General features: G+C 51.1%; 1 protein-coding gene and 1 long non-coding RNA gene across 13 annotated transcripts; one reads left to right on the top strand and one right to left on the bottom strand.

Annotated features, from left to right (window-relative positions):
* Nucleotides 1-27,791, bottom strand: IKZF4 (IKAROS family zinc finger 4). Of its 12 annotated transcripts, XM_021091786.1 has the most exons (11): nucleotides 17,208-17,222; nucleotides 16,830-17,055; nucleotides 16,086-16,183; nucleotides 13,849-13,998; nucleotides 12,008-12,101; nucleotides 10,356-10,460; nucleotides 9,111-9,371; nucleotides 8,097-8,264; nucleotides 5,152-5,301; nucleotides 4,368-4,499; nucleotides 1-3,803 (listed from the first exon to the last, which is right to left on the bottom strand). In XM_021091786.1, the coding sequence occupies exons 4-11, from the start codon at nucleotides 13,933-13,935 to the stop codon at nucleotides 3,043-3,045; spliced, it is 1,758 nt and encodes a 585-aa protein (XP_020947445.1). In that variant the 5' UTR covers nucleotides 13,936-13,998; nucleotides 16,086-16,183; nucleotides 16,830-17,055; nucleotides 17,208-17,222; the 3' UTR covers nucleotides 1-3,042. The 12 variants fall into 12 exon arrangements, with proteins under 12 accessions (XP_020947445.1, XP_020947446.1, XP_020947443.1 ...); XM_021091787.1 differs by lacking the exons at nucleotides 16,086-16,183; nucleotides 16,830-17,055 and adding an exon at nucleotides 22,448-22,577 and having other exon boundaries at nucleotides 17,208-17,259; XM_021091784.1 differs by lacking the exons at nucleotides 12,008-12,101; nucleotides 16,830-17,055 and adding an exon at nucleotides 22,448-22,577 and having other exon boundaries at nucleotides 13,979-16,183; nucleotides 17,208-17,262.
* On the top strand, nucleotides 13,883-22,607 carry LOC106508334. The gene is made up of 3 exons (XR_002343978.1): nucleotides 13,883-14,048; nucleotides 20,502-20,678; nucleotides 21,794-22,607. It is a non-coding gene; the product is annotated as an uncharacterized LOC106508334 (long non-coding RNA).

Here is a 27,791-nt window from a genome sequence, read left to right as displayed (position 1 = left end):
GGTGTTAAATTACTCATGTTTATTTATAACAGACCTTCAGCCAGTACAGTACAAAACTTACAGTAGTATATCTCCGTTACACAAATATTTACTTACAATATATTACATATACAAAATGCTTTGCAATAAGTCTCAAAAGCTAGTTTAACTCCCCTTGAGAAAGGAGAAAAACTCTTTTTTTAAAAAAAAAAGGGGGGGGAACCAGAGGAAGAGGAGGAGGTGAAGGGGTAAAGTCCAAGGAGACACGAAGCATAGGCTACAAATGAAACCCTGGGAGAGAGAGAAGAGAGGTGGTATTGCACTTGCTTCTGTGTTTTATTTTTTTCTTTTTGTTCTTCATAACTTCTGATTAAAAATATATATAATATATATATTATGTACACAAGGAAAGGAGCTGCCAGAAGTATTACAAAATCCCATCCGCAGCTTGGACACTGACACGAAAAACAAAGGTCTGGAAAATTGTTTATTTAGAAATTTTTTGTGTGGTGTTGATTTTAAATATAAAAGGAAAACACCTCTTTTCTCCGTGTGGGTTTCAATTTTTTTTTTTTTTAACTTTTTCTTTACTTTTTTATGCAAAAGGAGCTGGGAGAGAGCATGAGGATGTCTGAGGTTCCAGAGCTGGAAGGCTCTGAAAAGTAGGATTTTGTACCTAAGACCCTGGTTAAAGTGCAGTGATGGTCTGGAGAGAGACAGAGAGCCCTGCTCTCCCCTCCTTAGCACCTGGTCTTGCCCGTCCAGTCTCTGCTCTCATGGGCTCGGAGTCTGGCCTCAGAGCATAGTCCTTCATGTTCCAGGAGGTTACAGGTGCCAAAACTGACTGGGGGAGGGGACGGGGCACCCTAAGGCTCTGATATCGCAGAAGGGACTAGTCCTTATGAGGTGTCACCAAAAACACAGCAGACGCAGAAGAGGTGGGGTGAGGGCAGGTCTAACAGGAAGGGGCTCAATAACCAGAGTCACTGAGGGGAACCCCGGTTATTAATCTCAGCTCTGCTGCCATTCTGAAACAGGAGCCAATTCCCTGGGGTGCTCTCAAGAAGCCTCTCCCCTTCTCCAGAGACCACTCTCCTCCCAGCTGACTCCCCGATCCTCTGCCCTCGGCAGCATCTGTTTATTGCTACATCGTCAGGGAGGAACAGTCAACCCACGATGCCCCTCCCCGACAATCTGGTTCTGTTGGGGAGATCACATAAAGGGGGAGAAGAGGAGGAGGAAGAGACGTTTTTTAGGGTCTCCCTTCCCATAAGAGGATAAGGCAGACTCTGTTAGAGCCCTTAAGAGCCCCAATCCCAGGGTCTGTTCCTTAGCCAACCCTTTACCATCCCCCTAAATTATCCCTGATAGGGAGTGAAAAAGTAGGAGGCAAAAGAGCCAATGAGGAAAGGACGTGTGGAAAGAAAGATGGAAGGAAGAGAAAAGGGGAGAGAGAGAGAGAGAAAAAGGACCAAGTGTTACAACTTGTGAGGTGTTGTGTTTGGTTTTTACTTTTTTTTTTTTCTTTAAATATAGAAAAACAGGCTTTGGTTTGAATCTCAAGGAAGCAGAGAATGGGATGGCTGTGTCCTTGGCCAGGGAACACGTGTAGAAAGAGACCTCCACTTGCGGGGAGCTGGATCTCCTCCTGCCCCCTTCTCGCTAACTTGGCTACCCAAAAAGCCAGGGGTCTCTGCAGTAGTCAGGAGAGTGCCCCCCTCCTGCCCGACGTCTGGGAGCTGAGGGGAGAGGGGGCAGTAAAGGACGACCCCCAGTTCGGTTGCGTCCATCCCATTCTTGCTGGGACAAGAGTGGAATGGGGAGGGGGCAGTTGCCCGTGCTCATCCTGGGGTAATTTTTGGTTATACTGAAAATTAGAAGGGAGAAAAGAGACATCCTTTTCTCCCTGCCACTGATCCGAAGAACAGGGCCCAGAAGCCCGGGAATGAGAGGGCGAATCCTGCTAAGGGCGAGAAGAAGGCAGCATGGCTGGGGGCTGAGGGTGCCCACCAGTTTCTCATAGGACTGGGACCAGAGGAGCCCCCGAGAGCCAGGAAGGTCACTAGAGTGAAGAAGTCTGAGAGGTGGGAGAGAAAGAGAAGAATTTTGACCCATCCCCTTCCCTGGTTCCCAGTTAGGCACCTGTGGCTCCAAACGTGTCAGAGACAGAGGATTGCTGACCTAGCCTTGGCCCCTGAGAATATAAAACTGGGGCACTCCAAGGAGAGAAACACCACCACTGAGTAGACTGGCAGGTTGAAGAGAGTACAGCAGTGCTGTGGGGTCATTTGAGGAAAGAGAGACAGAGAGAGAGAGAGATCACATCCTAGAGGCAGATCCTGAATGTGGGCTTTGGGGAATTCATATTCCTAGGGGGACATCGGGAGGACCCTCAGTCCCCTGGGGCCTGGGGGGGATTTTCTTCAGCCTCTTCTACTTCCAAAGGAGGGATTTCTTCATTCGTTCAGGATTAGTGCAAGCTGCCTAAAGTGAGAGGGCACAAGAGGTATGGAGGACCAGGCTGAAGGGGCCCGGAGAGGAGACATAATGCCGCAGAGCTAAGGTAGGGCCAGAGGGAGCTGTCAGCATCCAAACTGAAGAGTCAGATCATGTCAAAGACGAGGACTTCAATCAAGAAGCTCATGGTTTCTTAGCACTAAGAGGAGCTTCCTACCCCCGGGGCTGCTGGAGAAAGCCGGATCAAAGAGAAAAATTAGGCCTAAAGTGGAAGGGGACTGTGAGCAGGAAAGTGTGGGTGTGGTAAGTGACTCATATAGGTTAAAAAAAAAATAAAATAAAAGGAAAAGGAAAAGAAAACAAATTACATTAATAAATAACTCAGTGAGTATGGTGGGGCGAGAGGAGTAGAGAAAAAGGAGAAACAGAAGCGAAAGACGAGTTTCATCACAATGCTTGGATCAGTCAGGGACAAGGAGGAGCAAAGGGGAGGAGGGGTCAGGGTCAAGTGTGAAGTCGGGTAGCCAGTGGTGGGGGCCACACAACCAAACTCCTCGGGATGTGGTGGGGAAGGGCTAGACTCCTGTAGGCGAGGGCAGTAGGTCGCTAGCCTACCTTGTGCTCCCCCCGGACAATGTGGGAAGAGAATTCGTACCGGTCCTGGCTGTGGTAACCACAGATGTTGCACTCGAAGGGGTCTCTGAAGCCATGGCAACCCATGTGGATGGTGAACATGACATGGTCCAGGAAGAGGATGCGGCAGTGCTCACATTTGAAGGCCTTCACCGGCTCACCGCTCTCGCCTACCACCCGAAGCACTTCCTTGGAGGGGCCTGGGGTGCCCCGCAATAACCCTTCCTGCGGCTTGGGGTCCTCTTTGGCGTAGGCAGGACTGGGCCGGCCCACCACAAGGGTGGGAGGGGGCTGGGGTGGGGGACCCTGAGGGAGGGAGACCACCCCCCCAACCCGATCTTCGTGGTTGCTCTCTGTATCTGTGGAGTCCTGGCAGCCATTGCTGGGGGATGCCCCGGGGTCAGTCAGGGGGCCCCGGGCCCGGTAGAGGAGAGGACCTCCATCGGCCAGATCCTCGGGTCCCTCACCTGCCTCTCGGGACCCGGGCAGCTCCAGTCGACCGGGGAGGGGCTGCATCTGAGTGTAGACTGAGCTGATGACGGGTGTGAGTTCTGAGATGCAGTTGGTGGGTGGAAGGCGGAGGGGACGCAGGTGTTCTGCCCCCACAAAGGCCAGAGAACCTCCAAAGCCAGGCTCCAGGCCATGGTGTGCCACCAACTCCACATCCTTCTCATAGCCGCCGGAGTTCACATCGTAGGGGAGGTCCGAGAGGCTGAAGCGCATCTGCTTTTCGCCTGCGGGAGAGGAGGGGCTCAGCAGGCCTGGGCTGGCTAATTCCTAAGCTCCCTCAGGATGCCCTCTGTTTTCTTTCCCCCGGCACGGCTGTAACATTACTTACCACCCCTCACCTGCTTCTCTAGAGCTCAGGTCCCTGTCCTGGGCTATGATCTTAGAGGACTCCGTCCCAGCCCACAGGTCTTAAATCCTTCATTACTCCCTATAAAGCCCCCAGGCCTTAGAGAGCTAATGACCAGGGCCAGGTCAGGAGACCCCGAAGGCATCTCCTCTCTAGGGGCCCTTCTTGCAGCCCCATAGACTGAAGTCCCTACAACTCCCAGAAACTGGAAGCACCTGAGCCCCCCTCCCTCCCCTCTCACAATCACTCCGGGAGCCCTCAACGCTGACCCTTCCCCCTCACCAGGGATGTTCTCCCCCTTTCCTGCCCTCCTGTTCTGGGGACAGAGCCTGCCTGAGCACCAGAGACCACCAGCCCACTTTCTTTCCCCTGAGCAAATCTCCAGACCCAACGGGTCAAGTGGCAACCAGCACTGAGCTGTGGCGTAAAGCTGGACTCTTACCTACAAACTTCTGGGGGGTGGAACGCTTGCGTTTGGTGAGGCTGTTGGCCAGACGATCAATGAACGTTGGCCTCTCAGAGGATGAGTGCAGCATGGAGTCGGGCACCATCTCCAGGTCCCGTATCTCATCACCTAGTGGGAAGGAGGTGGGGACAGGTAGTGACCACTGAGCAGGGGTAGCAGTGGCCCAGCAGCCTTTGCCTGAAGAAAACCAGCAGGGCAGGAGTGGAGGACGGTGCCTGGGAAATGGGGTTCTGCCCGCTTCTCCCCATCGAGAGTTCACCACAGCACATTTCTGACACTTTGGGACAGTGATATATATCTGTCTCCAATTTTTTTTTTTTTTTTTTTTTTGCTTTTTGCCTTTTCTAGGGCCGCTCCCGCAGCATATAGAGGTTCCCAGGCTAGGGGTCTAATTGGAGCTGTAGCCACCGGCCTACGCCAGAGCCACAGCAACGCAGGATCTGAGCCGAGTCTGCAACCTACACCACAGCTCACGGCAATGCTGGATCCTCAACCCACTGAGCGAGGCCAGGGATCGAACCCACAACCTCATGGTTCCTAGTCAGATTCGTTAACCACTGTGCCATGATGGGAATTCCTGCCCCCTGATTTTATACTTCCTTGTGCTCTCTCGCTCCCGTTAGACTGAGGACATGGGTCACAGCCCCCCCACGGGGTTGTGAACCACATGGGGTGCTCGGCAGGTTTACCGGGGAATTGGCTCTGTTCCCGGACCTCGTGCCTTTGTGGGGGGAGGTGCTGGGCTCGCCCTCAGCCTCACCTGACTGGCCGGCCAGAGCTTGGGCTTCAGTGCTGAGACTCTGCAGGTAGTTGTGGCACCGCTCCTTGTGCTCCTCCAGGGTACTCTGCTGTTTGTAGCTCCGGCCGCAGTAGTTACACTTGTAGGGCTTGCCCACCGTGGGAGACGAGACTGTGGAGGACAGAGGAGGGGAGGCACATCGGCTTAATTGCCCCTGCGCCCTGGCTCTAGAGGTGTCCAGGGGCAGTCGTTCCGGGACGTGAGGAGGGAGGGCTGTGGCTCTGTTGAGCTCTTCTGCTTGTCTTCCTTTCCCCAGCTTCCGCCGCAAGCTCGGACAGGTGACCAGACCTTGGAGTAGAGGGGCAAAGCGCAGCCATGGGAGGAGTGGGGGGACCGGGAGCCACGGGTGGGCTTCAAGATGGTCAAACTGAGGTTCAGAGGAAGGGGGGACTCAGGGGCTTCGTGGGAGATCATCCCTGGCAGGCAGGCTGGCCCCACCCCAGGATCTCAAGAGTCTGGGGCCCAGACTGTGGTTTAACCTTTCCATGTGGCAGGCGGGTGTAAGTGCTGTTTATCAGACAAGGGGATTTTTTTGCTTACGAGTTATCTGCTTCAGTTTGGGGGAAACTGGTGGGCTGGGGTGACAGACACAGGAGTCCTTAGATCTACCAAGGTGGGGAGGGGCAGTTTTCACTGACCTGCACGTGTACTTTTACCACCATCCCCGGCCTGGTTTTACTGCTTATTTTTCATTCTTTCTCTCTATACTGAGATAGCAAAAGAGCCCTAGAAAAACTGTCACTGACAGAGAAATTCTGAGAAGACAAAAATAAAAATAAAAGAATACAAAGAGAGTAAAGAGAAGAATAAAAGGAAGAGAACACTAAGTTTGGGGGGGCCTTTTTTTTTTTAAATAAAAACAGTTTATAAAGATTTTGTTTCCACTGAATAAAAAAAGGTTGGGAAAACTGAGATCAACACTTCCTTTAGGGAGTTCCCGTTGTGGCTTAGCGGTAACGAACCTGACTAGTGTCCATGAAGAAGCGGGTTTGGAGTTCCCGTCGTGGCTCAGCGGAAACGAATCTGACTAGTATCCCCGAGGATGCAGATTCGATCCCTGGCCTTGCTCGGTGGGTTAAGGATCCAGTGTTGCCGTGAGCTGTGGTGTAGGTCGAGGACTTGGCGTGGATCTGGCATTGCTCTGGCTGTGGTGTAGGCCGGCAGCTGTAGCTCAGATTCCACCCCTAGGCTGGGAACTTCTATATGCCGCAGGTGTGGCCCTAAAAAAAAAACGAAAAACAAAAAACCAAACACTTCCTTTAAATACTGCTTGAGAGATGATATTTGTGAGAGGACAGAAACAGGTATTGTTGGACATATCTTGCTACTTCTGAGCAGAGAGACCGGAGAAGGTATCTCCAGGAGGCTAGAAATAACCGCCCGCCCACCCCACACCCAAACTGGTCTTGACTCGTCAGTCTACTGCCATTTTGCTCTTGCTCTGTAAACCTGAGCTTTTGGAAGATGAGACAAATATCATGGTCCTCATTCACCCAAGACTCTTGGGGAAGCGGCTTAACAGCAGCGGGGGGAACTCCTTTTTTCCTATAGTGTGGGTTGTGATAGAAAACATCTCACAGAGATGGGACCTAACAGTATATCTGTACCTGCTTCTGTGCCTAATAATCTCCTACACAGCAATGTCCAACATCCGCCCAGCTGGCCTCGCTGCTGTTGGCAGGCATTCTAGGAGCCAGGCCATCCTTGTTCCAAACCAGCAGGGGGAGCCACCCCTTTTCCTCAGAAAAGGAGCATGGACTCCCTGGCACCCGACAATGGGATTCCAGAAAAGCTACAGAACTGCTCTGGGATCCTAACATCTACCTTGGAATTGTTATGAGGATCGCACGGGGGAGGAGACACAAGTGAAATGCTTTGCAGATGATAAAGCATGATACAGGCGGGAATGATCTTTCTCCCTGGTTCTCCACAGACATAGACGGAAAGAGGTCCTGGCTCCAAAGTGAGAGAATCCAGAGCAAGGCAGGTGGCTGGGAACGGCAGAGGGTGGTGAGGTGGATTGCTCTGTCCTTTAAATCCCAGCCCAGGAGAGCTGAAGGGAAAAACAGCAAGGAAAGTTTCCAAGGACAGACCCTACTAATTCCTTCCCCTCTGCCCTTCTTCCTGCCTTCTCCCAGTCTTGAGCTCCCTCCTTCCTGCCAGCTCAGCTCCTGGCCTCTTCCCAAGTCCAAGCCAAAAGCTGAAAACTTAGTAAAATGCTTCAAACGTGCTATCTGTCCAGTTGATTCAGAAACATGTTGACTCAACCCGTCTTGGCTGGGGCTAGGAAACCTGGCCAGTCCAGTTCCCTGGCACTGTTCCAAACACTGACCTCCAGGCACCCTGTGGATTTGCTCTTGCCTCCAGGACAGTGACAGCCTCTTGGGATGGGGAACAGAAATGGGATACTCTTTTCCTAGGCTTCCTTTCTTCCGGTTTGGGAGGCCCATGGATATTTACAGGAACCAGCAGGAAGTAGAGGGGAGGGCAGGCAGAGACTGCCCCAGGCCTCTGGTGTTGTGGGGGGAGGTGAAGATGGTGACAGGTGTGGGGCCTGGAACCCAAGGGAGTGGAAGGAGCTGTTTCCCTGGTGCTCAGAAGTTGGGGGGTGGGGAGGGAGGTCATGGGGCCCAGATGGTTCTGGCATCAGCATGAACTTTAAAAACAAAGTCAGGGAGGGTGACTTGTTGAAAGCCAAGAATACCACCCATGTTTCTTTTGCTCCATGTCACAGAGGTGGCAGATGTAATGTAATTACCCCATCAAAGAGTCCCCTGAATTCCCCCTGGGGCCCTGGGGCCAGGCTCTGTGAGTGCTCTGCCCCCCTGATGGCAGGCACTGGTGCTCCCCCCATACAAGGGGAGGGGTTGAGCTCTGTTCACGGGGGTACCCGACAGCGCACTGACCCGAGTGTGTGCGGAGGTGGCCGGTGAGAGCATCACGCCGGCGGCAGGCGTAGTTGCAGAAGGGACACTTGAAGGGCTTCTCCCCAGAGTGCAGCTTGATGTGGCGGAGCAGGTTGCCCTTCTGGGTGAAGGAGGCACCGCACTGGTTGCAGTGGAAGGGCCTTTCCCCTGCGAGCAAGGGAACAGATCCCAGAGGACCGGGCGTGAGGAACTTTGAAGGTTGAACCTAGTCCCCTCACCCTTTGCCCCCTCCTGCCCCAGGGGATGGAAGGTGCTCAGGACGCGTTTCTGAGAGGCAGGGCTGCGTCGCACATGCAAGTTCTGCTTTATAAAGATCCCTTGGGAACAGCCTCACCCTGGGAAGGTGTGGACGAGAGGTGTGTGTGGCAGGGACAAGGGCACCAGGCCTGGAACACTGGGCCAAGACTGAGCCCCACAGGGCCCACTCTGTCCTAGAAGCAAAAGCTTCTGTTTTTCCTCTTTTTTTTTTAGGGCCACACTGGTGGCATATGGAGGTTCCCAGGCTAGGGGTCCAATCGGAGAGCTGCCAGCCTACGCCACAGCCACAGCAGTGCAGGATCCAAGCCATGTCTGCGACCTACACCACAGCTCACAGCAACACTGGATCCTTAACCCACTGAACGAGGCCAGGGTCGAACCCGCATCCTCATGGACGCTAGTCGGATTCGCTTCCGCTGAGCCATGACAGGAACTCCCCAGAACTTTTCTTGAGGTTACCACACCTTCTCCTCCATCACCTCCTAAGAGAAAAATCAGCTTTTCTTTGTCACAACAGCTGAGGAAAGTGCAGGAAGTACAGGAGTTGAGGGAGTCCAAATTCCAACCCCCTTTTATCATCAGCTAGAAACTGTGATGGGAGAGAACCTTCCTTTTCCGAGCCCCCCCAACCACCCGCCATGGCACAGCCTCCCAGCACTGCCTCTGCCTCGCCAACCCCCCCACCCCCGAGTGCCCATCAGAGGGACCCCCCCCCCCAGTGCCTGGCTGACTCACCCGTGTGGCTGCGCTTGTGCACCATGAGCACGTTAGGTCCGATGCAGACCATGCCGCAGACGTCACATTTGAGCTTGCCATTGGGCAGCCGGATGCCACCAGGGGAGTGAGGCTCTGGCCCGCTTCCATCACAGTAGCCCAGGGGCTCCGACAAGGAGTCTTCCACGATCACACTGTCATCTTTTTCCAGGAGCCGCTCATCTGGCCCCAGCAGTCTGCTCGACTCCTCATCGCTGTACATCTCCACCTTGATGGAGTTGGCTGGAGGGTGGAAGGGTGTTTAGGACAGAGGCAGGCAAAGGGGGGGAACCTGCCCAAGGGCCAGAATGGCACTCCTGAAGTCCAAACGGCTGTCTCCAAGCCTGGAGACAGACATTCAGGCTTTAAAAGAAGCCAATGCCCTAAGTATCCTGGGTGGGGTCCCGTTGGGACCTGTAACAACCTTTTCCTCCTATCCCAGCGATCAGGCAAATGGGTTTTGAGAGAGAAAAGAGTAGGGTACATGGGATGTCTTCAGTCACTGGGAAGAGGAGGAGGCTAAGGGGAGCCTTTTCCTCCACTCTCTCTCTTGTCATTAAGAAAGATGTCTGGCTTGGCCCTGGGCAGGAAGCCAGCAAGTAACAGTGGCGGGAAAACGGTCCTCGGAAGACCAGAGTCGGCGGGCGAAAGAGAGAGCAAAACTGGAAGGGAGACATGGCTCACATTGTCCTCTCAGTCCTAGCACTAGCACCTCTACTCTCCTCAGTAGAAATCTGGAGAGGGGGACGGAGGAGGGAGGGAGGAGTCACGGAGGAGAAAGCTTTGGCTCTAGCTCTGACCTACATTCCTGGCGATTTCAACCATCTAGAGAATGTCACAGATCCGGGGCCAGCTGAGGAGGGGCAGTCATGGGGACCCTGTCTGGGCAGGAGACTGAGGGGTGCGTGATGAGGAGGGATCCTCCTTATGTCTTTCCTATCTGACTCTCGCTCGTGACCATCTCTCTACTCCAGAATTTCTCTTTGGAGCATTTCCCTTAATCCCACCCACGCCTCTTCTAATCCCACCCTGGTCCCTGGGCAGTCACCGTTGACTCTCCTCTCAGAAGTCAGGGGACCCCTAGACACTGAGCTCCCCAGTGCTGTAGAGACTGAACTGGAAACCTGAGGGAGGCAGCAATGGGGAAATGGCCGCCATGCAAGCGAATCAAGGGCCAAACACAAATGGGGCGCCCAGTGCCAGGCGAGGGGAGGAGGTTGCACTTACCACTGAGAGAGCGGCTGGGAGAAGAGTGCTGGCTGTTGGGGGTGCTTACTGAGGGCCCCACTGGGGCCCCGAGGAACTCCTTCTCCAGAGATGAGTCCCCGCTACCTTGGAGGAGAGAACAAGAGGCAAGGTGAAGCTGCAGCTCGAGCCATCCACTGTCCGTGGTCTGATTGCTTCAAAATTCACAAACATTTATCCCGGAGCCTTGCGCAAGGCAGTGCTGTATACTGGGCACGGTACCTTGTGCCCTCGCCGGTCTGGGTGCCCGGTGCTGACTCCCTGGAGCTCAGTGGCTGTGCCTTGCCCACCCTACCTTCATCTAGGCCTGAGGGGAAGAGCATCACTGCCTGACGTCCACAGGAAGCAGGGCTGGGGCTGGGCGGGCCGGGGTGGAGAGGAAAATGGGGGCCTGAGGAGGGAGGCGGTTCAGGACAGACGTTCTTCCCTACTGTTCCTCTCCGGAGCCCCTGACACCAGGTTCGGAATCTGCAGGAAGGGCAGCTGGAATTGTCCCTGAATCTAATGACAATAATAGTAATCACAGTGATAGCAGCTAACATTAATTGAGTGCTTACTATATGCCAGGCATCGTTCAATGCACTTTATTTTTTTGTCTTTTGTCCTTTTAGGGCCGCACCGGCGGCATATGGAGGTTCCCAGGCTAGGGGTTGAATCGGAGCTGTAGCCGCTGGCCTACGCCAGAGCCACAGCAATGCCAGATCCGAGCCGCGTCTGTGACCTACACCACAGCTCATGGCCACGCTGGATCCTTAACCCAGTGAGCATGGCCAGGGATCGAACCCGCAACCTCATGGTTCCTAGTTGGATTCGTTTCCGCTGCGCCACGATGGGAACTCCATCGTTCTATGCACTTTAAATGAATTATCTCATGTAATCTTCACAGCAACCCTGTGAAGGTGGTGTCAATATTACCTCAATTTTGCAGATAAGGAAATTGAGGCACAAAATAAGACTATGTCATTTGTCCAAAGTCACAGAGCTGGTAGTGGCGGAACCCAGATCTGACCACAAACACTAAGTACCCATGTCCTTAACCATCACCTGTACAGCCAGCTGGGAGCCACTGTTTCAACAGGGGAGAGTTGGGCCCTAGACATTTTCTAAAATCAGCAAAAATGGGGCCACTCTAGAAAGCCTCCATCTGATATGGTTCCAATCCTATACTTACTACTTGATGTTCCCTTGATAGGGAAAGAATCAGTTTATTCTCGATATAGCCATTTGAACTTAATGAACTGCTGTGTTAAAATGCTTTTTAGGAGTGTCATATAAGTTTTTAAAAATCAGATAACATACCTGAAGATACGAGTCATGTCTTTTTTTTAAAAAAATCCCTCCTCCCCACAATCTTCTGCACAAACATACAGGTGAAATAAAATAGGTGTAGATAAACACACACACAGACACATATCACATATGTAGATACACATAAAGAGAACATACCTACGGGGATGAACATAGCCATAGCCTTCTACATTATCTGCTAACATGAACATGCATAGATGTGTACACACAGGCCTAAGTGTGGAAGACAGAGAGAGAGAGGGAGAGAGAGAGACAAACCCTAAAATTCATCCCTAAAGTCCACCTATTAGTACTTTACCCAATTTCCCAGCTACGCACATACTTACTTTCACAAAATAAAGATTCCATTATAAAATGGTTGGAGTCTTGGGCCTGAGGCAAGAAATCCGGAACACACCCTCCTGAGGGATCCCTCTCCAGCTTTGGTCAGTGGGAAGAAAACAACCACTCAGGACTTTGGGACCATTTCCCGTGCATATCCTCTCCTAACAGTCCCATCTCCCCCATTCGATCCCATCAAAGCCTGAGCAAATTTGTTCACTCTCTATAGAAGACGCCTTAAGGCTTAAAACTGAGGTTCCCCCGCTGGGGCTCTTTAGCTGAGCCATGGTTACCTAGGAAAAGTGGCCCCAAATCAGGACCACACACATATCGTGAAGTGAGCATCTCAGAGCTGTGAGTTGAGACTTGTAGACTCAGATCCAGTTTCATGATATGTCCTTTCAACTAAGAGTCGGGTTTGCTGAGGTGAAAAGGGCTGATACCCTTTATTTTCTCATTCCTTTCCCAATGTTAGTGCTGACTTGTCCTAAAGCACTGGGTGTTAGTAATTGGGGAAGAACAGGGCTCTGGGCCTTGGCACTGAGTCCTTGACCCTAAAAGGATGAGTGAGCTTGCTGGAAATCCATCACTGGTCCCAGCCTGCTAGACTAAGGCTACCTCTTGGGGCCTGGGGCTTGACATATGGGTAAAATAGCCTTAACGGGATATTTAGGACATTAAGGGGAAAACACCCTTTGTGGCTCTCCCTATTAAGACCTGGGAACAAGAGGAGGAGCAGGTACCTCCAGAGTCACCCTAGTAGTTCAAGGGGCCCTTTGATGCTGCTGCCCTCCCTGGGATAAAGAGGAGGCAAAATAGGCTCAAGCTGACGCTTATGGGGCTAATACATAAAAATGAATCTGCTTCAGGGGTCAGAAAGCCTTTTAGGGCTCCAGGGATTTTGAGTTTTAGCCGGAGGATGACGAGAACTAGAGTCAGATTTAGGAAGTTCAGCAGTTCCTCTCTCAGCCCAGAAACCCCAGTGAGGGAATTTCAAATGCCTGGGACTCCCAAGAAATCCCAGATTGTCAAAGCCAAGAATTAAGGCTGCTCTCAGGTCTCAGAGAAATTTTCTTGGTCAAAGTCATCAGAGACTGGCTGAACCCTAGAGGGCAAAGCCAAATCATGAGGTTCACATCAGAGGGACCAGGACGCGGGCACCGGGCAGAAATGCAGGAGGGAGAAAGGAGCCAGAGCGACGTCCCACAGGTTAAACGTGTTTCCCATGTTGAGGGAGCCTAGCCCTCTGCTCCCGCCGCCCTTCCTCCATCCCTTCAGAGTGGCCACCTCAAGGGAAGAGCCAGGAATGAGGTCTGAGAGCCTCCACACTTCTCTGTAAAGGACCTCATCCTAACTGCTTTCCCCTTCTTGACCATGGGCTCCAGGGGGCAGGATGCTAGCCTGCTAGCAGGGAAGAGTGGCTACAGGAGCGAAGAAAGACGCCCATCCCCAGCTCTATTGTGGGGAGGAGGCTGAAGCCCCTCGGATCTCAGTTCTAGGCTGAGGCATCTGCTGCCGGGGCTCCTCTTTACCTCGATTCTCTCTATTACCCGCTCCCACCCGGGCCTGTCTCGGCATTTCACCCCAGGCAGCTCTACATCTGTCCCCAAGGCCTAATCAAGATGTCACCACAAGCTCCCACTGTCCAAGTCGCAGTCTTTGCTTAGCAACACCAAACACCCTTTCCCATCCTCCGCAAGTGTAAGGAGGAACGCCCCCTCCCCCGCTACACACACAGCCCCCATCCTCTCCCTCTCCTCAGGCTTGGGAGTTGTTACTGAATTGGCTCCCTTGCCCCAGCACCCCCCTTCCCCCCCTCCACTAGCCACCTTCTGCCTGAACTTACATTATCCTTCCCTTGCCGGTGAGACCCTGGGGTGCGAATGCGGCCGCCGCCTTGGAAACGGCGAGGGAGCGCGGGTGGTGTGTGCATGTCTGCGTCTCGGTGGCAGGCAGGGGTGAGCCCAGCCACTCACCTTCCAGGAAGCGTGGATTCCTGGAAGTGAGGGGAACCGCCGTCATTTCGCAGGCAGCGGCAGCGGCACGGTGAGCAGGGGCCCACGGCTGCAGCCAGCAAGAAGAGCTGAGCCCAGGGTGTGTGTGTGTGTGTATCTGTGTGTGTGTGTGTGTGTGTGTGTGTGAGAGAGAGAGAGACAGAGAGAGAGAGAGAGAGACAGAGAGAGAGAGAGCAAGAGAAAGAGGGAGAAAGAGAGAGAGAGAGAGGGAGGGAGAGAGAGGGAGAGGGAGAGAGGGGGAGAGAGAGCACGAGCAGCGCACGCTTGGATGTGCCTGGGGAGGGGGCTGGAGAGAATGTGTAAGTGTGTCTGGTGGGGGGCGCTGGGCTGCAGCATCCCTTTCCCAAGCCAGTGAAGGGCTGGGGGTGGGGGGTGTGCACAGGGAGGGGGAGACAGATGCCGTTGCCCTCGTGCCCAGCAGACAAAGAGGAACTGCACAACAAATGCCTGAGAGAGGCAAGAGAGAGAGCGAGAGATGGATGGGCCCTCGGGGTCGGGGGGGAGAAGAGGGGGGCCCCCAGGGAAGGCCCAATCCTCTGCCAGCTGGGGAAGCCAAGGCCTCAGAGGTCATGGGGCCCAGGACACGGGGCAGCTTCAAGGCTCTCAGAAAGCCCCTCCTCCACCAAACTCAGGCCCTGGTATTCCCTCCTTTCCTTCCCTCTCCAGGAGGGAGGTCGCTCTCGAGATCTGAGAGCCTCCCCCTTCCCTGCACAGTCTGATCTCAGGCTAGTGCTGCTCTGTGGCCCCAAGTCCTTTCCGATCCCAGGCAAAGTACTGATATACTCTCCCCACCTCCCCACCCCTCCCCTCCGGTGCCCCTGGGGCCCCAGCAGCCGACAGCCCTGGATGAATCCGCCCTCTATCAAGACAAGGCCTCTGCTCCCTTCCCTTCCAGAGGAGCTGCTCACTGACGCGCTGACCTACTTTGGGAGACTAGATTTTCTGATTCCAAGAATTTGGGGGTGGGAGGGGCCGCGAAACTTTGGGCTGCCTACCCCTGGGTCCCCTTCTGCCAAGGTTCCCTTAAACATTTCACAGTCCCAGAAAACTTGGGACAAGCACTACTCGGTCAATTAATTGCATGAGCCAGGTTTGAGCAACTCAGTTTCCCTTGAAAGACAGGCAGTGGTGGGGGGCGGGCGGGGGAGAGAGCATCTATGTGGTAAATGAATGGATTCCTCTTTTTCCCCCCTCTCTTCCCCAGGAGAGAATGATCTGTAGCTTTAGAAAGGGATATGGAGAGAAAAGGCAGACTTTTGGAATTAGGTTCTGTGAGGTGGGAAAATCTCTTTGAAGAAAAGGAGAGATCCACCTGTCGTCAAGTGGCCAGGCAAGGGAAGGCCACCAGGAGTGGAGCAGAAGAGCTGTGATGACCTTGAAGGGGCTGCTCAGAGGAGCTCTCAGGAGCAACCTGGGGTGGACTGTCTCAGCCACCTGCAGGGGCCTGCAGGGGCTGCTCTTCAGAGCTAATGGCAGCCGTCCCTTGATCTTCCCCTGTCCCTCTCTAAAGGAGCTGCTGACATCTAGAATTCTCAAAACACGGATGAGGGGTTTCTGGCTTCCACCTTTGTGCAAAAACCATCCTGTGCAGAGGCCTCTTCCTATCTAGGAAATGCCAACCTGTTAAAAGCAGTGAGAGCTTGGTTTCATAGACAGTGAAGCCAACGCCCTCGGAATTTTTCCTCTAATGTCCAGCATGCTCCAGAGATTGGACTGAAAAGAGCTCCATGGGCGATTTCCCCAGCCACCTTCCTAGTCTTCTCATTGCCTGCCTTAGGGCGGGGGCTGGTTTTTCTCCATCTGAGGGTTCCCCAGCACCAAGGCAGGGTCCTGAGAAGAGGTGTTGCTCAATAGTGATCTTCTGAATAGGCTTAAGTGAGCAGGAGGTAACAGGATTGGCTGGTTCCTCAGAAGGGCCATGACTTTAGTTCCAATAAAGTCTCTGGCAGTTAAATCAATCCACCTGATCACTGTCGCTCTGTCCAGCATGTAGCAGGTGTCAAATGTCTGTACCCATTCCAACTCCTTCCCTCCTTAAATGAGAAAGGGGACAGAGTCAACGTCCTACCTTAGATTATACAGGTGTTGCCAATGACTCTCATATGTGTATCTGACCCATCTCAAGATCTCCCTTAGCGCATGCCCATAATTCCTCCATTGGTCCCACTTTAAGGTAAAAAGAAATAAGCTATTTTTACTGGTGGGGCTATGCATCATGTCAAAATCCAAGTTTGGCGTCCCTCACCTCTTATAACCATTTCCTGCCCGGACATTCCAATGCCCCCCAAATGATTCTTTCCATCCTAGAGACAAGGTCTGTCTTAGGCCCTTTTCTATACCCTCGGAGAGGGAGCCAGATGAAGTTCCTCATTTCTTTTCATCTTATGAAACTCTGAGAGGATCCTGATTACTTTCACACTACAAGCAGGGACCTCTTCTGCGGCAACGGGAGCGTTTTGGCAGGTATAATAAGCTACAAAATGCTATGATCATGAAAAGGATGGGGAAATGAGAACTGAGGCTATCTCTACGTCAAAGGCTGTAAGCTCTTGGCCCACTGGCTGAATTGAGACCATAGACAAATTTGGCCTGCCCTATGGAACATGTTTTAAAATGCAGAGTTATTATTTTTAAGTGGTGACATTTCCTACAAAATCCTAATTTCTGATCTTTTTTGAAAAACCAGAAGTTTTGGCCATGCTGGATACACATTCCCACATGGCAACGCCTGGTGGACACCCCAGTCCATGACAGTGACCATTCTTCTCTTCTTTCTGCTCAGTACCCGAACCCAGTTCACTCACTGACGTACCTGTCTGGCCCCTACAGGCCTTTGCGATTTGAAACCCTGTTCCACTCTCGACCTGGCTGGGACAGAAAGACATGTTTGGCTGGTGACCTCAAAGCATGGGGGAAGGAATCATGTCTCTCTTCCATCTCTTCATTTCAAATCACTTCTCTCTCTGAGTCTCCACTCATATTCTGCTCCTAGTTTCTTCCCCTCTCTCTCCCTCCCAAGAAGTCTGGGAAGAGAATCCCTGTTTAGGGAATATAAAGTGACCAACATAAATGCACACTCTGTGACCAGGGCACTCAGAGGTCCCATGCTGGATGGAAGGCTTTCCACTCTGCTCCACAGGAGAGTGTCTGCTCCCAGCCCCTGACAAACAGAATGCACAAGAGGGCATACCAGACATATAAGAGCGGCCATTGGAGTCTTCTATGTCCATCTTAGAGAGACTCTGCTGGAAGAGAAAACAGCTGCTATTAGGAGCCAGATCTGGGAAGGAAGCCGCTTTCTCTCTAACATTCTGGAGTTAGAAAGAACCCTACAGGTCCCCTTACATGTGCTCTGACCCTATCCTAAAGAAGCTCTGGTGAGAAAAACAACATACCCTGACTTTCAAACCCCGATTCTCCTCCAACCCCCACCCTATGCAGGCTTCCCCAGTCTCTTGGGTAGAAACACCATCTTATTCCAGACTGGTCTGTGATTGTGTGGTTTTGAGAGGAGACCCTCTCCCTGTAAATGGAGCTGATGGGATAGGATGGGAGACAGCTTACAGCTCGGTCCTCAGGGGGCAAAGGAACAGCTCCATGGAGGCTCTAAACCTTGTCAAGGATGGGGTAGTAATAAGAGGAAGAAGCTAGGTTGAGTCACTTGGTATATAATTTTGTGGGTGGCGGGGAGGGGGGTGGGGAGAGGAGTAGAAGATGGAGGAAGGAGAGCTGCCCACCTCAGGTTCAGTGAAGTGTCCTCTACTGAAGGTGTAATAGACAAATTAAACCTTTGGTTTCCCCCTTACTTCTTGTCAATTACCTTGCTATGTTTATTATTTATTTATTTATTTTATTATTATTATTATTATTTTTGGTCTTTTTGCCACTTCTTGGGCTGCTCCCACGGCATATGGAGGTTCCCAGGCTAGGGGTCGAATCGGAGCTGTAGCTGCCAGCCTATGTCAGAGCCACAGCAACGCAGGATCCGAGCTGCGTCTGCGACCTACACCACAGCTCATGGCAACGCCAGATCATTAACCCACTGAGCAAGGGCAGGGATCAAAGCCGCAACCTCGTGGTTCCTAGTCAGATTCATTAACCACTGCGCCACGACGGGAACTCCTGTTTATTATTTTTTTTAAAGGGAGTTGGGGAGGAGTCTGAATTTAAAATGCAGATAGGGGAGCTCCCATTGTGGCTCAGCAGAAACGAACCGGACTAGTATCCATGAGGATGTGGGTTCAATCCCTGGCCTCCCTCAGGGGGTTAAGGATCCAGTGTTGCTGGGACCCTCAGCCTGGGAACCTCCACATGCTATTGGTGTGGCCCTAAAAAAAAAAAAAGCAAGTAGAAGTCCCTGCTGTGCATCTGCAGTGTCTTGGGAGTGCTGGGGCACTGGTTTGACCCCCAGCCCAGCACAGTTGGGTTAAGGATCTGGCGTTGCTGCAGCGGCAGCTTAGGTCAAGACTGCGGCTCACATCCGATCCCTGGCCTGGGATCTCCATGTGCCACGGGGCAGCCATGAAAGAAAAATAAATAAATAAAACATAGGTAGCCTGGAGTTTCCTTGTGGCACAGTGGGTTAAGGATCTGGAGTTGTCACTGCAGTGGCTAGGGTCGCTACTGTGGTTTGGGTTTGATCCCTGGTTTGGAACTTCCACGTGCTGTGGGCATGGCCCAGGTAGTCTTTTTGAGGAAAGGCAAACAGTAAGTGGCAGGAGAGTATTAAACAATCAAGAACTGAGAACAATTAAAAGTGATAATTTGTTGCATTGAATTATCTCCTTAGGAGACTGTGGGAGGACAAAAAAAAATCTATTTGGTGGAAATTTACATACATCCCAAAATGCTTTCACTAGTAATCAAATGAAAAATAAATACCCTAGGGCAGATTTGGGGGAGCTAGAGTGGGGCAAGGGAGCAGCCTGAGCTTCCAGAATTCTTGGTCTCTTTGAAGGATCTCATTGAGGCAGATGGATGAAAATTTGGTTTGCTTGTAAAACTATACTGATAGAATCAGGATGCAGGATTCTGGAGAGCAGACATGGGGAAAGTATCTATTACCCTGTCTCCCCCCACAATCCTGGTTCATTCTTCTCTAGTGCCAAGAAGATGTCATACTCTTCTAAAAGGTTTCACAAAAACACCCGAGACATGGGCTTTCCATTGCCTCCCAAAGTAGCTCTCTCCAAATTTCATTAGAGATTCCTAGACTCACCTAGGAGGCCTGAGTGTGGAAGAAAAAATTCTCTAAGTTTATTTTCAATTCCTCTTTTCTTGACATCCTCCCTGGGATGGACTGAGCGTTGGGACCAAACTGCTAGACCAAGCCACAATAAGTGGTTCCCTGAAGCTTCCCTTAGGGGCAATGATGAGAAGAGCCCAAGTCCACAGTGGTTAGTGAACTCACACTCTCTGGAACTAGCCACAGAACTTGCGGTGGTCAGAGATGCAAATACAAGGGAGGGTGGTCTGGTACTCATGGGGCCCCTTTCATTTCCGAATCATTAGCTCCATAATTGCCCTTTGGGATTTTGCAAAACTGAAGACGCCACACGTGACTTCACACACACACACACACACACACACACACACACACCCTCCCATGCAGAAGAAGCAAGAGTCAGCAGAATTTTCCCTATTTTCTGCTTGGAGAAACTGAGGTTCAGAGCAGCTAAGTGACTTGTCTCAGGGCTCATAGTGAGACTGGAACAACAAAAAGACACAAATCTGTCACTCTAAGATGTGCTCCTTCCATTAAACAATTTTGCTTTCTTCCGAAGGCCAGGGTACTCATAGCCTTTGTGGATCTCCTTGCTTTTCCCTGGTTCCAACATTTTCTCTTTTGGTGCCATCCTTATGGGAGTGGGGTCTGTTACTTAAAAAGGAGGAACAGGAGTTCCTGTTGTGGCGCAGCGGAATTGAATCCTACTCGTATCCATGAGGACGCAGGTTCGATCCCTGGCCTTGCTCAGTGAGCTGGGGATCTGGCGTTGCCATGAGCTGTGGTGTAGGTCACTGACACGGCTTGGATCCTGCGTTGCTGTGGCTTTGGTGTAGGCTGGCAGCTGCAGCTCTGATTTGACCCCGTGGCCTGGGAACTTCCACATGCCACAGGTGCGGGCCTAAAAAGCACACCAAAAAAAAAAAAAAAAAAAAAAAAGAAAGAAAGAAAAGAAAAAAAGGAGGAACAAGTTGAGCAGGCCCTATGAAGAGAAATATGCTAATGCAAGTGTGGTGTGTGTGTGTGTGTGTGTGTGTGTGGTGTGTGTGTGTACCAGCAGCTAGACAGGCACTGGGTGGGCAGAACAGTTGAAGCATAGCATTCAGCTAGTACTAGCTCAGGAAGTGCATCTCATTCTTGGACATCTGCCCAAATGGCCCCAAAACAATTTCCAGAAGGGTCTGAAGGAGTTGTTTTCTGAGTTGGACTTTGTTCCTAGAAGTAAACCGAGCTCTTCTGTTTCTTAATTGTTCTTAACAGGTGCTCCATGACACATCTTGGGCAAAATCAGCCTTTAGCTGCCTACAACTGGTCTAAGTGCCAAGTTGGTAGCCCTGGGAGTGAGATAGGATTGAGATTCTGCTGTTCCAGATCCTGGTATTCCGAGAGCCAGGAGTGCATCAGGAGATGTACTTCACTGTTTGCTCAAGTCTCCAGGTAGCATATCCCTCTCAACCTTCCCACTCCCTGCCCCTCAAAGCACCTCCTCCCCTGCCTGGCCATCCAGGCAGATCCTACTGTCTCCTTAGAGGATCTGGGTCAAATCAGGCAGTGCCAATTGGAGACACACTGCAGGGGGAGGAGGTATAAGGAGGGAGAAGCTTGTTTAGCTCAGAGATCTCAAAAGGAAACTGGCTTGAGAGCAACACAGACATCATTCCCTGATGGAGGTGGGCACATATGTACTGCAATTCAGTTCAGTGAGCTGAATACACAACAACTAGAAACGGCCAGTTTCCCAATTCAAAAGGAAGTATCTCTGTGAGGAGGGAGGAAGGTTGGTCACTGTAACCTTTGGAGACAAAGGTCTTCTTCCCTATTCTTTTGAATGCACCTGGCACCATAACAAGAATCTTCCATGGCCCTGGCTTTCTCCCATCAGTGTGATATCACATTTGAACAGGCGTGGGCAGGATTGGATATTCCTTCTAGATTTTTTGTTTGTTTCTTTGGCCGCACCTACAGCATTCAGAGGTTCCTGGGCCAAAGATCAAATCTGTGCCACATCAGTGACCCGAACCACAGCAGTGACAACACTGGATCCTTGACCCCCTGAGCCACCAGGGAACTCCAGGACATCCCTTCTAGACAGAAGATTCCCCACCATACTTCCTGACAAGCAGTAAGTTGAGACAAATCTGACTTCCGAGGGTCGATCAGGTATCAGCTATCACCCCCATCTCCCCATCTCCACAAAAACCTTCCCATAGGTCTATTAGTGACAAAAATATCAGAAAGTCAAGTTTTATCTACGTAGAGACTCTGAAAGCCTGAAATGAGATGGGCATCACAAGTAATTAAAGCTCTTCCAATCCTCCAAAGAACCCTGTTTGATCCAACGACACACCAAAATTGGAAATTAAAACATACTCCATGTGGCCTAGTGGGTAAAAGGTAGCGAGGAGGATATTGTTGGGAAAGAGGGTGGAAGTGGAGAGAAGGGCAAGGAGCCATGGCATCCTTTTGGTTGCAACAGGGGGAAGTGGAACAGTTTTTTCTCTGGTTCAGGATCTGGGATCCGAGGTGGAGCCCGGTAATTTTTTTTTTTCCAGTGATTATTAACAAGACAGAACTTCCCACCTGCCTGGGATGGAGCGGTTCAGGTACTACAAGTACACCAAACCCAGAGCATCATCCTCTCCTGCCTGCGCCTTCCTGAACTGAATGAAATCTGAGCAAAAATATGTTGGAACCACATAGCCGGCTCTGCTCTTTATCAGGACTATGCATAACTGCAGAAGGGTAAGGGGCAAAGGCTTGAGGGAAAAGGTGAAAACAGGCCTTGTCTGCAACCTGACTATATGCCCCTTTCCAGGAACCAGGCCTTGACATCGGGCAAATGGCAGCTCTGAAATGATCTTTCGGGTCCATGTAGTGCCCTCTGAAGGAAACCCACCAATCTTTTCTCTGCTTATGTGTCTGTATTTACAGCAGAAAGATCTGACTCAGCGTTCCCATAGTGACACAACAAGATTGGCAGCATCTCTGCAGTGCCAGGATGCAGGTTCGATCCTTGGCCTGGCACAGTGGGTTAAAGGCTCTGGTATTGCCACAGCTGTGGTATATGTCACAACTGCAGCTCAGATCTGATCCCTGGCCTGGAAACTCCATATGCAGCAGGGTGAGCAAGAAAGAAAGAAAGAGAGAGAGAGAGAAAGAAAGGAAGGAAAGGAAGGAAGGAAGGAAGATCTGACTCATTTTCTCACCAGGTTGTGGATAGTGACCTTCTGTCTACATGCAACACAGATGAAGACAGCTCAGCTTCGTTATCCAAGTGCTTGGGGAGCAATGCGGAGGGGATGAGTGCCCAGGTCACCCTAGGAATGGCCAGTCTCTAAAATAAAAAGGGGAAAGAGCTGGAAACACAATACCTGGGCAGTGGGAAAATATCATTTCATTGTCTCCTTTTAGATCTCAGATGGATGCATCTCTTATTCTTTGGGCTTCCCTGGCCTCCCCATGCAGACTGCGGAAGAGAGGGAGGACTAAGGTTTATGGGGCGGAGAAGAAACAATCTCACCCCTTCTGGGTTTCATTTCAGAACTTAAGGAACTAAGGAAAGAGCCAAACTTAGCACTTTAAATCACTAGGTGATTTAACACTTTCTGGGTGTTTCTGGGTGACATGACACTTTCTGGGTCTGGGTTTTAGTATATAAGCCCTATGTTTATAGAAAGGCCCTACAAGGTCACTGCTGTTCAGCTGTATATGTGGGCAGGGGTGGCTTAGAGTAGAGCAGGGCCATTCAACTTGAGTTTTATAATAATCAATTTTGGAGCCAGATGCCCCAACACAGGGTTCACTCTCTCAAGTGAAGTTTGAAAGGACACAGAAGTCTCAATTAACTATTCTGATTGGGGTAGGGTGGCAAAAAGGTGGGAGAGAGAGGAATACTTGCTTTGGTGGCAGTCCTGGCCAGAAGTCCCTAACAGCATGCTGACCAAAGGAACTCACTGTTGTTTGGGCCAGAAAGATGTTTTTCAGGCTCTTCTGCTAACAAAGAATCTTGCTCTGACAATCCAATTTAACCAGCCTCCCTTCCTTTGGCAGGCCTGGAGCAGGGGTGCTCTAGGACCTGGGGAATCTTGGAGCTAGAATGGAGTTGAGAGATGATCCCCAATCTCTTGGCTTTTTTTTGGGGGGGGGGGAAGACACCTGCAGCATAGGGAAGTTCCCAGGCTAGGGGCTGAATGGGAGCTGTAGCTGCTGGCCTACACCACAGTCACAGCAATACCAGATCTGAGCCACATCTGCGACCTACACCACATCTCATGGCAGTACCAGATCCTTAGTCCACTGAGAGAGGCCAGGGATTGAACCCACATCCTCATGGATCCTAGTTGGGTTTGTTAACCCCTGAGCCATGAAGGGAACTCCTCACTAAATATCTTTAATATAGGAACAGGGTTTCCTGGGTTCAAGGATTATACCAGCATAGGTATTCTAGCAAAATCTACAAGGTTGAAGCTACCCCTGGAAGGGACCAGTCCATTTATACCAGCACTACCCTTAGGTGCTTCCATCTGATAAAACTCAAAACTGGAGTTCCCATTGTGGCTCAGTGGTAATGATTCTGACTAGTATCCATGAGGATTCGGGTTCGATCCTTGGCCTTGCTCAGTGGGTTAAGGATCCGATGCTGCTGTGAGGTGTGGTGTAGGTTGCAGACACAGCTCAGATCCTGTGTTGCTGTAGCTGTGGCCGGCAGCTATAGTTCCAATTCAACCCCTGGCCTGGGAACTTCCAAATGACGTGGGTATGACCCTAAAAAGACACACACGCACACACAAAAACCCAAAACAAAACCTTGAACCTGTCTCTGTTTCCAATACAAAGTCCACAACTCTTCTGAGAAAAGGAGGCAAATCAAAGAGCCTGGAAATGACAGCCTTCTTCAGCAGGGTCAAGAGACCAACAAAGAAAGGGAGTCCCTTTGCCTGTGGCATTGACTACACACACAGGGTTACACACTTTTATTTGTTCCTATAGACTAAAACGAGGCTAGCAACACTTGCCCAACAATAACTTTTCCATATTTTTCCTTAACTATTTGTGTGTATGTGTTGAGGGAAGAGAGATGGCCAATCTGGGAGAAAATAATTTCTGTGTGGATGTTGGAGGAAAGATAGGATAAAAGTTGGGATAATGTTCCTTCCATGCTGGGAAGTACTAAGCATGTACTAAGAGGAAATACAGAATAAACTTTCAGTTGCATTTATGCTGGAAAAAATTTAGCACATATCTCTGAGCCAAGCCCTGAAACATGATTTAGCCTTAACCTACTGAGAGTATAGGGATTGCCCAGAAGCTACAACTGAACTAACTGTACTCAATGGACAGCAAAGACATTATGTTTTCTGCTTGAGACGTCAGCATCTATTGAGTAGGACAAGATATAATTCTGAAGCTGCCAGGCTGAGGGCCGCTCCCACCATCCTGCCCCCCCCCCGAAGCACCGATGAGAACTCTCCTGCTTCTCATGGTAAGGCTCTTTTCTTTTTTTTTTCTTTTTTTTAATTTTTCTTTTCTTAAAGACTTTATTTTCCTTGGAGTTCCTGTTGTGGCTCAGTGGTAATGAACCTGACTGGTATCCACGAGGACAAGGCTTTGATCCCAGGCCCTTCAGTAGGTTAAGGATCCAGTATTGCCGTGAGCTGTGGTATAGGTCAAAGATGTGGCTTGGATCTGGCATTGCTGTAGCCATGGTGTAGGCTGGCAGATGCAGCTCCGATTTGACCCTTAGCCTGGGAATTTCCATATGCTGAATCTATGGCCCTAAAAGGATTAAAAACAAACAAACAAAAAAAACCCAAAAAACTTTATTTTCTTATCCCAGAAGCCACTATTCTCATGACCTACAGAGCTATCTGGATTCTCTGAATTAGGCTGCTGGTGGGGAAGGCTGAGGTTCCCCACACACCACAAAGCAAGATTCACGGACCTTCTGGCAGACTCATGAGAAGATGAGGAATTCCCAGCTGGGCATTTCATATATCCTTACCAAATAAGATGCTACACTTAAAGAGTGTCTGATTTGGCCTTTTACCTGGTCTTGTCCTCAGAATCTGAGTTACCTTTTTTTTTTTTTTTTTCGCTTTTTAGGGCCATACCTGCAGCATAAGGAGATTTTTCCAGGTTAGGAGTTGAATTGGAGATGTAGCCACTGGCCACAGCCTTAACCCACTGAGCGAGGCCAGGGATCAAACCCACAACATCATGGTTACTAGTCGGATTCATTTCTGCTGCGCCACAAGGAGAACTCCCAGAATCTGAGTTATCTTAAGTGGAAACACTCTGGGTAGTCAGACACCTGTTTTTAATGCTTCCTAAGGATATGAATTGTGTACTTGACCTAGGCAAGTGGAACAAGCAGCAGTAAAGAGAAATAGCCAGGCCTCAGTAGCCTTCTGCTTGGCCACGATGTTGGAAGGCCTAGGATTGACCTGTGAGCAAGTCACCACCATACCAAGTTCATCACTGATGCTTTGAGGGCTCAGACTGGGGGAATAGGGTATAGCTGGAGTTACCAAACATGTAAGTAGGGGTGGATGAGTTATAACTGCAGAGAGTTTTGTTTATAAGAGAAGGGACTGAGGTGAAAGAAAGTGTGCAAAGTATGACACAATGTGGTTGGTAATACCTCAAATGCTCCCAGAAGCAGAGATAGTAAATTCAGAAAATTGGAGGGGTAAACAGGCTACTATTACTTCCTAAACATCTCATATCTAAAGGTCTATCCCATTAAACATCCCATTGTCACCAAACAAAACCAGTCATTAAAAAAAAAAAAAAAAAAAAAAAGAAAAAAAAAGAAAAAGGCACAAAAATCAAACATAGTGAGGATCTACAACTCAGCAGACAAGGGGATATTGTAGATGGTGCAGTATGAGGTACAGGGAGGGCTGTTTTCTTTTTCATCTTTTTGCCTTTTTCTAGGGCCATACCTATGGCATAGGGAGGTTCCCAGACTGGGGTCTAATTGGACAGCCTACCGCCAGAGCCACAGCAGTGTGGGATCCAAGCTATGTCTGCCACCTACCCCACAGGTCAGGGTCCCCAGATCCTTAACCCACTGAGTGTGACCAGGGATCGAACCTGTAACCTCATGGTTCTTAGTCAGGTTCGCTAACCACTGAGCCATGGTAGGAACTCCAGGGAGTGCTGTTTTAGTTCACACCTGTTTCCCAAGTCTATTGTTCCCTGGGGTTGTCTGCCCCAGGGCTTCCTGGGTTATAGTTCTTTCCTAGGGCTCCTATGCAGTGAATCTCTTCCTTCCGAGCCTTGCTTCTCAGGTTCCCTAGACTCCTCACCTTACCCAGTACCCCAACAGCACTTTTCACTCCACCCTAAGTTTCTTCTATACCATATATATATCTCATTGCCTCCCACTCTTCCCACTTAGGGCCTATGTTTTTCTCTCTAACCTTTTGACCGATGACAACCCCCTCCCCGCCGCCTCTTGCTTTCTTGCCCAGGTAACCAGTTTAATTCTTTCTCTAACTATCCTGTTCTATCCAGCCATACCCTACGAAAGAGCCTCGCGCACTTCTGTCTGTCGTCGGTCCTCTGCCTTGACCCATCTCCCGCCTTTTCAGTACGCCTACGTCCCTGCTTCCTCCCCCTCAAACCTGTGGCCCTCCTCACGAAACTCCCAGCGCCAGCACCCTCCCCTGGGCCGCAGCTCACCCTAAGACCCACTCCCCGCCTCGCCCCCGCCCCCGCCTCCCCTCCCTTCACGCCCAAGCCCCTCAGGCCCCGCCCCCGGCGGCCGAGGCCCCGCCCCTCGCGCTTCGCCCAAACCCCGCCCCTCACTCACCTGAGGCAGCTCCGCGCGCGCGCAGGCTGGGGGGGTGAGGGAGAGGGGATGGTATTGGGGGAGAGGGGGGCGGGGCGGCGGGGGTCCCCCACTCTGGCCCGGTCGGCCCAGTGCGGGGGTAGTGGGGTCACTGAGGCTGCCGCGACCGGGCCGGAGGCTGGACCCGGGCGCTCAGCGGCGGCGGCGGCTCCATCTCCATCAGCGTCTTCACCTGAGGAGGGACGAGCCCCCCCATAAACCCCCCCAGCAAGCAGTCCCCCCTCCCCCGAACAACTTCCGGTCCCACTACCAGGCGACAGGCGTCGTGGCCGAACACCGAGCGCCCCCAAGCTGGGGAGACAGCTGGAGAGAGAAGAGCTAGGGGAGAGTAGCCGAGCGCCGAAAGATTCAAGTCCTGAAGGCGCGGTCGGTCGTTGGCAGAGGGTAACTCAAAAGACTGCCCCTTCATCTGCATCTCTTTTGCAAACTAGGCCACATTGGACGCCCTGCTTGCCTGGCACATCTGCAGCTAGTGCCAAGTTTTGCCTTGGCCTCTCCTAAGACAATATTGATTTTTAACCTCTTAGCATTCTTTGCCTTTTCCTGCCAAAGATGTAGGAATTGTAGGGGGAGGGGCTTAAACATGTCAGATATTAAAAAATTTCCTCTTGGGTAGTATGCTGAGGTCATTCATCTTAGCAGCTCTGCCAATATTGACAGACCTTAGTAAGGAAACCCTGCTTCTTAACTTCCCT

This window comes from Sus scrofa, chromosome 5 (genome assembly GCF_000003025.6).
Source record: "Sus scrofa isolate TJ Tabasco breed Duroc chromosome 5, Sscrofa11.1, whole genome shotgun sequence".
In the NCBI taxonomy this organism is placed as follows: domain Eukaryota; kingdom Metazoa; phylum Chordata; class Mammalia; order Artiodactyla; family Suidae; genus Sus; species Sus scrofa.
Note: the sequence above shows the minus strand (reverse complement) of the source record. Positions and strands in the feature narration are given on the sequence as shown.